This window comes from Toxotes jaculatrix, chromosome 23 (genome assembly GCF_017976425.1).
Source record: "Toxotes jaculatrix isolate fToxJac2 chromosome 23, fToxJac2.pri, whole genome shotgun sequence".
In the NCBI taxonomy this organism is placed as follows: Eukaryota; Metazoa; Chordata; class Actinopteri; family Toxotidae; genus Toxotes; species Toxotes jaculatrix.
The window spans coordinates 9,972,100-9,984,092 of NC_054416.1; the positions used below are offsets into that span (position 1 = coordinate 9,972,100).

The following is an 11,993-nucleotide window of genomic DNA, read 5'->3' on the forward strand; positions in this document are numbered from 1 at the left end:
ATTAAGCACTCTGGGAATGAAGTACTACTTGCTGCCATCAAACAAACACACACACACACACACACACACACACACACACACACACACACACACACACACACACACACACACACACACACACACACACACACACACACACAGTGGCCACTAATTCCAGTCTGACATGCTTTTAAACTCACAAGTAGCTCAACCTTTGACTAAGTCTATCCACCTGATAGTCCACTGCATATTATTATTGCATTATATACTTTTAATACTGTTGCATCAATAGTTGATGCCATATGAGGATCAGAGATCTACATCTACATCTGCTGCATCCTCTCATCCTCCTTTCTTGCAGCTTCCCACAGCTTTCAGTTCATCTTTCTGGGTTACCGGATGAAACCAGCTCTTGAACCGAAGAAAATCGGCCTGTATGGCACCCAGTGTCCAAGTCACCCAACCCGTCACTGTGACAAAGTCAACGATTTGGACGCCTTTATAAGGAACATCTGGCGGAGCTCAAGAAAAGCAGCATTTTACTGAAACTTAAAACTGGAGTCTTTTAAAACACGGAGCAGGACTGTTACTTCGGGCAACTGGACTTTGAACGAGACCTGAGTGAAGCCGAAAAAAATACAGTCAGAACATAACCGGAAATCCAATATTTTGTACCTTCAAAATTGAAGCGTGGCATTTATTACATCGCATTTAGAAGAGGCAGGTGAGTTGATTGTTGTGGGATCTTAATGGTTGCATCTGGCTTTGATGACAGAATTTGAAAGCGAGTTTTTTTGCACCATATAAAAAAGGTGTTCGGAAGAGTTTTCTTAATTGTTAATTTCTGGACATTATATTGCACTGGCTCATTTCTCCTCTAACAGCTCCTCAAGCATATTCAGTTAAACAGAGGAAAACGAAAGGCTCGCTACAATATAACTTTTAGGCAGTGATGCTTTGAAAACATATTAAACTAATGATCATTTTCTTGTCTTATTCTGCAAATGTCACTTTATTGATTTATCCAGTTGCATTTGACATTAGTTTGCCTTGTTTTTTAATCCACGTTCTTCAATGTTCACCTTATCACTTATCGGTTAACGCTTCATCTAGGATTTTATTTTGAAACACGTCACGGGAAAGCGTCTTATCAGACTGTGGCTGCCTTTACTCGGGTCTCCCTGCAGACAGGCACCGGGCCGCTGGATGATGGCGTTGACGGGGCTGCTGTTGCTGGAGCTGGGTCTGTACGCCAGCTGTTTCGTCTGTGGGATTGTTGCCGCCGCATCCATCACCATCGTCCAGGTGACTTTATTCACTAAAACGAATTAACTTGCCTAATCCGTGTTTTATTGTTATCCCTGTCCTCTTCCGGGTTGACTAACTTTTTTTTGTGTGTGCGTCTTTTCTAGAGTTTCAGGTTAGACAAACACCGAAAAGACAAACAAAAAAAAAAAAACGACAAATAACTGTAGGGGTTTCTAACTTGTGCCACTTGCGTGACTTTATTCCATTTTAATCCTCTCTATCACATTATTTTCAGTGTTCCTAAAATCAGCTGTGCAGAGGGCTTCTTGTTTGGGTTAACCTGTTTTTACAGCTTTTTTTTTTTTTAGCTTTCGTACTTCAAAAATATTTGATTTCATAGAGCAGCATATTTTCATGGATGTTAGATTATCATCTCACACTATCAGTTATTGTCAAAAGCAGAACTTAAAAGGAAAAGAAACACGCGCTTTCACTTTCTTCCGAGTTGTATCTCGCCCTATTGTATCCTCATGTTAGAGGAACTGCGTTTTCCCCAAATAACCAATCATCACCACGAGGAGCGATGCGGTGTCACCAAACTCTCCATCCGTTCCACTTGATTTAACCATCTGCGCTCATTTCACGCGACCAGCTAAAGACACTGCGGGAAAAAACATTTATTCTGAGGCTTAAAATCCCTTTAACATATCTGAGCCCGTGAAAATGCGCGAGAGCGTAAACGTAGACGCGCGCATACGTGTGTGTGCCTGTGTGCGCGCGCGCGCGCTAACAACAGTCATATGTCCAGATCATAGACTGTATAAGACAGATACTGTTGTCATCATGTGACCAGATGCTCCTCGTGCCCAATTACTCTCCCTGCCTCTTTATAGAAGTCAGATGCTGTGTGCGCGCGCGTGTTCTCAGTAGGCTGTTTCTTCTTCTTCTTTTTTTTTTGTCACAAAAATAATAATGTTAAAAATAAAAGTTGGAACAGTATGAGACAAATAAAAATAACATATAAGAAACGACTGAAATTACACAATAAAATTCCTAAAGTCTCTGTCTTTCAGGGAAACTTCGGGGGTCTGTGCATGCTGTATGGACTGGTCAGCTACAATGCAACCTCAAGCCTTATTGGAGTCCAGTCATCCAGCTCCTCGTCTCTGTGCTACTTTGTGTCAGCCATATCAGTCATGGTGGCCGTGGTGTGCTTCTCGCTGTCTATGTACTGGGTGTACACTTTCTGCATCGACGGGGAGATCAGAAGGTGACTAACCGCTGTGTTTGCCATGAAAAACCATTGTCTTTTATTGTCATGTGGAATAGTTCCAGACATTATGTGTGTTCTTAAGTGGCTAATTTTTTCTACTTTCTCTGACTGAATCCTCGAGGTCATGGTTTTGTTATTCACTGGTTTTAACTGGGCTGTAAACAGAGTTCGGTTGCTGTCGCTAAAACAGGGGAAAGCCACAGTTTACAGCCACCAAACTTCAGTCAGGCTGCAGTGGCTTTATGTGCTGGGTGACAAAGGTTTGAGATGGAGAACAGACTGCAGTTACAATCATAGGTCTGTTCTTACTTTATAACTGTGTCATTTTTTATAGCTCGTACACTGGTTGAATTTAAACAGTCAGCTGGGGTTTATCAGTATCAACATCTGAATGCTGACTTCACTGATCACACAGGAAAATTGAAAGTATAACAAGCTAATAATTTATGTTGAGTGAAAAATTTGGCATTAATCAATGTTTCCAGTCACAAATAGGAATGGAAGAGGAGGGAAAAAAACATGGAATAGGTAGGCTATAAAAAAAAAAATGATCAAAGGGGGCATATTGAAGGTCGTGCCATGATGACATCGTAATTTGTGAAATACAGTAGTTTGACATAATTTCCTGATTTGGTCAGAGGTTGGAAAGCTCACAGCTGTTCTCACGCTCTCTCTGTTTGTTCTGCTCTCCACAGGGAGCGTGTGTGGATGAACCTGACCGTGGTTGTGTGCGGCATCTTCCTGTTCTTTCTGCTCATCACCGGGTGCATGCTAAAGATCGGCCGTGACTCGCTCTGCAACTCGGTCATACACACCGTTCCCAACATTACCAGGTGACGCGCACACACGTACCCACACGTACACAATGCGGCTACAGAAACATACATGCACAGACATGTCCACAAACCCAAAACCTCTCACAAACAAGTCAGAAATGAAACTAAAACATCTGAAACGCGGTGAGCTTTACTTCATGTTTGCTTGCTTTTTTGATTTCTTCAAACCTGTTTTTTTTTTGCATCCTACGCAAATCTGTTTCTCATCATCATCTGTTTTTCACACCCTTAATTATCACTTTTAAAGATTCTTACCCTTTATCATTGCCAATAAAAGCTTCACTTTCTTTTCTCTTGGCCAACAAAAGCAGATAAATGTTAATTAATTTTGTGCCTGTAATCAGGTTACACTCGTCCTGTGACCATCTTAATGTTTAATATTTCACACTGATTTTGACTGATGACTTTGGAGGATAAAATGTCTCTTGTTAGGTAGGACAAGAAAGATGGGTTGAAACTTAATTATCCATTTACCTTCAGCTTTTTAACTTGCAATCTATTTTTATCTCTGAAGATGTGAGGAGGCCCAGACTAGAAAATGGGTCAGTCCGCTCAAAGGAGAGAGGTTCTACAACCATCTACACAAAGCTGAGGTCAGTATCTTATTAAGCAATTTTATCTCAATCTGCCAAAAAAAAAAAATGCAGTTACAAAAGCTCCAGTGTAAATTAAGTTAAGCACCTCTTTGTCTCCTCCCGGCCTCCCTCTCAGACGGCAGTGTGGGTCAACTTCTTCTTCTGGCTCATCATCGGGATTCTGGTGATCTTTCAGAAGCGCCAGAGTTCAGCGTCGAAGGTGATTGCGGGAGGGTCCACCGGCGGGCTTTTCGGTGACCCGGGTGTGACGGCTGCAGAGACGGAGCCATTCTTCAACCGTCCTGCAAGGCCACAGTGAGGACAGGGCGTCACAGAGGAGTTGGATAAACACATACAGTAGATGTGGAAAAGGGTAAATACATTAAGAGCGCAGTCATTTGTGGTTTTGTTTATGTCAGGGTTTTACAGCACATAGATATAATAGAAACATTACCAATCGACGAGGATGGGATTCGAACCCACGCGTGCAGAACACAATGGATTAGCAGTCCATCGCCTTAACCACTCGGCCACCTCGTCAGGTGCGAGGAAAATTTTTTTTTTTAAAAACAGTCCTGCAGGGCCTGTGTGAAGCAGCCCAATCAAATAATCCAAAGGCTGAACTGCTGATGTGTGTATCTACCCATTTCCCACATTTACCTCATCTCACTTGCCAAAGCCGTTTCAAATGTCAGACTACTGTCCCACACAGAAATGTGGATTTGTTCGTTCAGTTTGTTAACGCGACCAAGAAAGAGGGGAATGTTTTCTGCCGTACATTCATCTTATATTTCACCAGTGTGCTCAGATTTTGCACGTCTGATGTGACTGGCAGATGTTTCCAAATAGCTCAGCGCCAGTGGTGAACTAAATATTCACATCAGCTTGAAACAACAGGAGTAACAAGTGGATTTTTAATTTTCAGCAGTGATAACTTTTACATCTTCTTATCTAGTCTGTGTTCACTTACATCAGGTTCTGTGTTTGATCTGGTTCTAATTTTTTTTTTTTTTTTTTTTACACTATTTCAAAGGGCTGTATGTCAAGATACCAAACACATGGCTGTTTGTGGTGATGCTACATGACACATGGTGTGCTACTTTTTAAAACAATAAACCAAAGATTTTAAAAACAACAACCTAAACCTTCTTATTTCTACAGTCTTTCCTGAAAGGCTTTCTTTGACAGGAGTCTACTTGATGTGGAAATACGTTGAGCTGTGTCTCCCCCTGGTGGCTGATAATGAGCAGAGGCTCCCACCTCTGGCAGAGCCACAGTCATTTTGAAGTAAGGATAAGGATTTGGCCAAAGTAATCACTGATTAAGTCAGCCACCTTTACTGACCTGAAGTTTATAAACCTCACAGCTTAATGCTGGGTTTTTTGTTTGTCTGTTTCTTTCTGTAAAACTGTGGTAATTCTGGTTATTACTTGTTTTCAGTTACAGCTTAATCTCCTGGCACCATGTGACAGAGAGCAGTGATTTAAACCAAAGCGTATGTGTTTTACTCACTCTTAGTGTTTTCCTCTCATCAGAAACCTTCTGGTTACAGCAGAGGTGTCCATGGGGCTGCAGGTTTGTTTGTTTGTTCCAGCCAAGCAGCTGCACACCAGACTTCACTGATCTAATCAACCGATCTCAGTCTTCAGACAGCTGACTGGTCAAACTATGTGCTCTTGATTGGCTGAAACAAAAACTTGCGGTCACATGGGCCTTTGTGGACACCTCTGGGTTACGGCCTCACACACAACAGACAACAATCCATTTTGTCCCAGACTGCTAAACCTAACAGGCCACTTGCAGGCTGTTGTTTTTTTTTTTTTAACTATTGATTAGCATCCAATCAGCTTCACCAAATCCACTGTGACCCAGTACCATAAACAGGGCTGATACATCTGCACTTGAAAAAACAACACTGAATAAATTACCAGAAGTTGCCTTAACAGATCAAAATAGATACAATGAGCTTACTCCTGCTATTTCAACCCGACTCCTTCTGTCTCTCCCTGACTGTCTAATCTCTGTGGATTACCTGACCTCTCCTGAGCCCTGGGGTGGAAGATAATGTTCACTGAGGAGAGTAGGAAAGGAGAGACGGGACAGGAAAGAGGCAGAAGAAGAATATAGAGAGAATATATAAGATATAAAACTTCACTGGTCCTTTAAGTCAGCTTAAAAGGACCAGGTGGATCATCTGTGAGTAGAATTCATACCTGGAGTTGCTGTATGCTTTTTCATATAAACATATAAACAGAAGGTCTGCAGAGGACAAGAAAGAAGACAGAGCACTCTGGAGAACACTGAGGACTATCTGAAACTCGAGTCTCAGAAGAAAGTCACCCGGCTTGTGATAAATTTGACTCTGGAGTCGATGGTAAGACATTTTCATTTCTGCCTTGGCTGCTATCCTTTGGCTTCTGATTAGAAAAGTAAGCTGTGTGTATATAAACGTGTATGAATGGGTAAAAAAAAGAGGAAATGCATCAGACGTAGGGACTGCTGGTAGGAGAGGAATAACAGAGAAACAAGGAGAAGAGCAGTGGACAGTGCAGACTGAGCTAAGCCATGATAAGCCTCTTTAAGCTACTTCACTCTCCACAGATCAAATGTTCTGTTTTAAACCTGTTGATCTGTGCTGGACTTGTGACTGCGAGCTATTGATTCACTTTATCTGCTTTTTTGGCAGGAGAGCTCGAGTTTACTGCCAAATCAGACGGTGCAAAAACTGTGGAGAATAAAGCAGAGTCCTTAAATCTCACATTTAAATCACAGAGAGCACTTTAACTGCAACAACGTACTTTCAGTCTCTGCGCTTGAGCCAGTCGATGTGTCCTGTCCAGATCCAAAGCTTGAGTTTTGACACCTGACCTCCATCTATCCCCTTATCTCTGTCCAGGACATGTCTCATGATCAGTGCGAGTCAGTGGCCGTGAGCGTGGAGTCTCTCCTGAGCGACGCCAAGAGGATGCAGATGCAGTGCCGTGAGCGCAGCGAGCAGCTCTCCATGGCCGCCACGCAGCTGAGGGTGGAGTCGGCCAGCCTGAGGGAGCAGTGCGAGGCCGCCCAGCTCGACATGGCCCGAATCCGCCGGCAGCTGGACGAGCTGCTGGAAACCAAATCCGCCTTCGAAGCCAGGGAGAGGCAGGCACGCAAACTCAGCAAGCAGCTGTGAGGAAAAGATGAAAAGAGGGGATAGTGATGTGAAACAGGGGAGCAGCATCCTACATGACACAAACTGTTATGCAGGCTCCTACTGAAACCCTTTGTTTGGAACCTGGGTAAAAAAGAAGGAAAGAGGGGTGAGGGGGTTGAGGAAGAGATGGGAAGGGGGCAGTTGATTTCTAGAGACTCTGAGAAGAGGAAGGGAAAGGAGGAAAAGGAGAACAGGCAGGATAAAAACAGGAAGGAAGGAGGGAAAAGATGGGAAGTGATGAGAGACAGCAAATGAATAAGATGTAATTTAAACCCAGCACCAACTTAAAATGCTCATTTGAAAAGTTGGTCTCATCTTCAACAGATCCCTGAATGTTCTTTAGGACAGGATATTATTTTGAAAAGCAAATATACTTTGATATTCTGCTAAAAATGACTTTTTCGTAGAGTATAAGTAAATCAGACGTCTAAGAAAAAAGTTAAAAGGTAGGTGTGGTTTGTCAGGGTGTCGAGAGAAGAGGAAAAGCAAGATGAGATTGAAAAATGAGAAAAGGAGGGGGATAAAACTTTAACTCTTTATTCACAGTTCTTTCTCGTTCCTCTCAGCTTTTGCTGCTGTGTGAAACATACCGGTACACAGGAATTCCCTCTCTGCTTTCTCCTTTTTCATGGCTAATAAACACTTTCCAAACACACTCTTGTCTCTTTATGTCTCTTACTACGCAAGTTTAGTGTGTAAAAGTTGATCCTGAGCAACGTGTATATTTCAATTCATCTTAACAGGCACAAAAATAATAAAAACATACATTATCTTACATTTACTCCGATACACACACACACACACACACACACAAACAGCTGGACAGAGGACCCCAGAAACTGTTGAACATGTCTTGTTAACTTCAAAATATTATATACTTTATGTTCAAGGTTCAAGAGGAGACATTTGTATAGACATCACACACAAACACACACAGTTCATTTTTATTTATGTGTTTAGAGCTGATAGAAATTACAATAATATGTCAAAACAAAATATTTTATTCCCATTGATCCGTTCACCCAGTCGTTTCCTCAGCACAGCCACATTACACATCTTCTCTTGGTGTAAGAGCCAGTGGAGACCGGGCCTCAGTGCACTTTTCCAGTTTGGATTCAAAAACAAAGGTGATGCACTAGTGTGAGCACAGGACGTCTTTTGCGTTGACATTGTATAAATAAAGCTTTGTCTTCCTGTGTCAATCATACTGTGGGCAAATTTTTTTTCCTTGTGGGAAAAGTTTTAGCCGAGCACGACAGCCGAGTGCCCACACAGGGGAGAGACCCCACCACTGCAGCCCCTGCAAGAGGAGCTTCGACCGGCTGCTTCAACTGAAGCCACACCAGCATTTTCAGAGCGGAGAGAAACCATGCCGATGTAACCTGTGTGAGAAAAGCTTTCTACAGACTCAGCACCTGGTACAACACTAGCACACAGACTCTGAAGAGAAACTGAGTGAAATCTCAGCAGGGGAAATCTGCTGCTGTGACCACACACACACACACACACGCACACACACGCACACACACACACACACACACACACATACATACAGACCACAAGAAAAGCACAAACCTTGTGTCAAAAAAAAAAACATTAAAATTTTAATCACCACTATAAATCATTCTATAAATACATGGTTGTCATATCATTAAGAACTTAAATAGCAATAGATAACAAAAAAGCAGTAGGAGAAGGGGTGTGTGTATTTGCTGGGGGGAAAGGCGCAGAGAAAAAGAAAAAACACAGTCTGCCGGGCTGCAGTCGAGGACACGAAACTGTAACTGCCAGTGAAAGTAGCTGGGAATGTGTGTGTGTGTAAGTTTGGTTTCTTTGCCACTGGGACACTCCTATCATCATCGCTCTGAAAGACAAACTGATGATGGGTTAGAGACAACACCTTCACACCGTGGTTTGCTTGTTCTGTATGTGAACGCTAGAGGCAGACTTACTTTCAACTTTCTTTTTTAGCGGCGACAGCGCTGCTTTAGCCTGAAAAGCACACAAAGACAACGTCACCCAAACAATGACACATTTTTAAAGCAGCCTCTTGCAGCAGATAATTACTAGTAAGGTGAATTTAGTCTAATGGAAACGAAGCTATTGATTGTTTACCTTCTTTATAGCGGCCCAGTCCTCAAGGATGTCGATGTCCCTCAGCATGTACACAATGAAAGGTCCTGTGAGACAGTTTAAGAAACAAATCTGAACACACAGACACACACACTGCGCAGAGAGGCAGAGGGATGAGCTGTGCAGACGATAAAAGTGAAAACGAAAGAGCAAATTTTTACCTGAAACCAGAGCTACTTTCTTTTTTCTCTCCGACCGACCCAGCAGGTTCTTTCTTTTACACTTCTTGCTCCTCATCTCATCACTCCACTCTGAGGACAGAAAACATCACATACAACAAACGTCTCATTGTCTTCTGACAGTATAAAGACAAAGGAAGGAACTGTTAATATATTTTTTCCTGCAGAGCGTGTGTGTCTGTGTTTACCTGAGGTGAGATCTATATTCTGTCTGTCCTCCTCCAGTCTCCTGATCTTTTCCAGCAGCTCTGTCTTCATGGCGTCAAACAGCAGCGTCCGCTCACTCTGTCACATGAACACACACACGTGCATGCACAGTTTTAGTTTTGTGATCATTTCGTTCCAGCGTCCCCGTACAGCGTACAGTCTGCACCGTGTGTGTGCCTCACCTCCAGGTGCTGCCTTGCTCCTTGTACTTCACACTCGTGCTTGTGTTTGATCACCTGCAGACACAGCTCTCGGTACACTCCTGTACATGAAGACAGGGAGAGGATGTTAAAGACAGAAACAGATAGCGACACCATTCAATGTCACCAAACTAAAATCTGAACACCGACTGCCCCCGACATAATAACACACAACATACCGGCCACTTGTGTTCGTATCTGCATGCTGTTCTGTAGTGAAGCCAGTGGTTCTCTGTATTCTCCAGCCTTCCCTGTCAACACCTCGTCCAGCTTCACTTTCACCTGGTTCAGTCGCTCCCGAAACAACCTGCAATCACGTGGTGAAGTCAGACTCTCTTCCTTTTTTTCTGCTGAGATTCCTTCAAATCACACCAGAGCGTGGTGTCCATCCATCCACTTACTTCTCCTTCAGCTCCTGAAATTGTTTTTCCAGATCCAACATTTCATCTAGACATTCTCCTCTTCTCCGCTCACAGTCTTCATCATCCATCTCTTCATGGGACAGAGAGAGACAAACAGAAACATTGAAAAACAGTCTCCTCATGTCTCCCTGCACACTTTGATACAATCAGGTGACCTGATCGATTACCTGAACTCTCCTCTTCTTCCTCCTCCTCTTCTTCCTCTTCACTCTCTTCTAAGTCACTGTCCCTCTCTTCCGTGCTCTCCTCCATGGTCTCCTCTCCACCTCCTCTTCCTTCATTTTCCCTCGGCTCCTCCACCTCTCCATTGGCCTCAGGGAGCTGTGACTCTCCTTCTGCCTCCATCTCCTCCTCTGGCTCCCTCACAGGGGGTTGTGCAGGCATAGCTGGAAACATGCAGACATAAGAAGTTGAGGCTGAAAAGTCATAAAGAAAATGCACTGACAACTAAGCCCTAGTTGTGACATTGCACAAGACCGGAAATGGCTTGATTGTGATTGACTTAAAAGTAAAAAAAATCTATGAGGGGAAAAAATTATCAAATGACGCGTTAGAAACAGCTTAAATATAATAATTACAAATTACAAATCCACTGTTAACTTCCATTACATCCTTTATTGGTGCTTTTATTTTGTTTGCCCACCGGACGTCCTGCGTCACTTTGCCTAGCTTGACCACCAGTAGCTTCCGTGATGTCATTCAGTAAAACTGTTAACGTTACGAGCTCGACGGCGGCATGTAGACTGAAACAAAGAGCCGAGATGAGTCTGAAGCCCGTCACGCTGTCGGTCCGGTTTACTTACAATGTCCGGTAAATGGACAAAGACTCGCTGTTGCTTATTCATCAGAATTTAGCGGCAATTAAACCACAGTGAAGTCAAGTGCAACACAAGCTAACAACTGAAACCGCACGCAGCAGGGGAACGACTGCCTGCCCCTCACACTGTCAGACGAAGTTCATTTACGGACACGTATTTTCTCTACACGTCTTTGGCGTTTGGTAGTAAACAGACAGGCGTTTAAATGTCACTGAACGCGGCGAAGCATTGTACACAGCAGCTTTCAAACTGACCCTCTCTTCCTACTGCACACGGATTAACAAACAACGTTATCCGTCCATGCAGGCGGACGCTGCTGTTTGTAAACAACTAATCTTCCCTACATCGGACCACACGCTGACCAGAAGAGCCTGCTCACCTTCTCCTTCCGTCCGGCTGTGCAAACTTAAACCACGATTTGATAGATTTCCATTTTTAAAAAGTACTTCCTCTTCACTTCTGTGCTCAGTTCGACACTTTGCCGGACTCTACAACCCGAACGCTCAGCCAATCAGCGCCGAGCCCTACCGCTGGTGTGACCAATAGGAGCCACCGTCCCGAACGTCGACTGTCCTATCGAAGTGCTGAAGCAGGCTGCAGAAGCCAGTCACAATCCAGTTTGTTGATGGAACTCATCACAATGAGCCAATAGGCTGCACCTAATACGAAAAGCGCGCTTTACATTTCATAATACAACGTAATAAACTATAATACATAGTGAAACAAAAGATGGCAGTAAATTACACTGAATTTGAGTTAATACAAGACACTGAGTTTATGAGACAAGGATCTATGATGTGTGACACCGTGATTATATACCACAGTATAATAGCACCATGTGTTGCAGGCAGCACAGATGTGTTTAGCACCATTCTCCCCTGTGACTATCCATTAACCGACTATCCGTTAACCACCCCGTGATTAGATCAG

General features: G+C 43.3%; 2 protein-coding genes and 1 non-coding gene across 5 annotated transcripts; 1 reads left to right on the forward strand and 2 right to left on the reverse strand.

Moving 5' to 3' along the window:
• The first annotated feature begins 1,166 nt into the window (after positions 1 to 1,166).
• On the forward strand, positions 1,167 to 5,052 carry tmem179ba (transmembrane protein 179Ba). Its single transcript, XM_041031890.1, has 5 exons — positions 1,167 to 1,284; positions 2,301 to 2,497; positions 3,196 to 3,333; positions 3,851 to 3,929; positions 4,048 to 5,052. Exons 1-5 carry the CDS (start codon positions 1,186 to 1,188, stop codon positions 4,228 to 4,230), a joined length of 696 nt encoding a protein of 231 aa, XP_040887824.1. The 5' UTR covers positions 1,167 to 1,185; the 3' UTR covers positions 4,231 to 5,052.
• trnas-gcu lies at positions 4,370 to 4,451 on the reverse strand. Its single transcript has one exon. It is a non-coding gene; the product is annotated as a tRNA-Ser (tRNA).
• A 3,637-nt stretch (positions 5,053 to 8,689) lies between the features above and the next one.
• brms1 (BRMS1 transcriptional repressor and anoikis regulator) lies at positions 8,690 to 11,558 on the reverse strand. Of its 3 annotated transcripts, none has more exons than XM_041031889.1 (10): positions 11,443 to 11,558; positions 10,413 to 10,631; positions 10,225 to 10,315; positions 10,003 to 10,130; positions 9,806 to 9,885; positions 9,605 to 9,701; positions 9,399 to 9,488; positions 9,220 to 9,284; positions 9,057 to 9,096; positions 8,690 to 8,968 (listed from the first exon to the last, which is right to left on the reverse strand). In XM_041031889.1, exons 2-10 carry the CDS (start codon positions 10,627 to 10,629, stop codon positions 8,961 to 8,963), a joined length of 816 nt encoding a protein of 271 aa, XP_040887823.1. In that variant the 5' UTR covers positions 10,630 to 10,631; positions 11,443 to 11,558; the 3' UTR covers positions 8,690 to 8,960. The 3 variants fall into 3 exon arrangements, with proteins under 3 accessions (XP_040887823.1, XP_040887821.1, XP_040887822.1); XM_041031887.1 differs by having other exon boundaries at positions 8,690 to 8,980; XM_041031888.1 differs by having other exon boundaries at positions 8,690 to 8,980; positions 11,399 to 11,554.
• Positions 11,559 to 11,993: the final 435 nt, after the last annotated feature.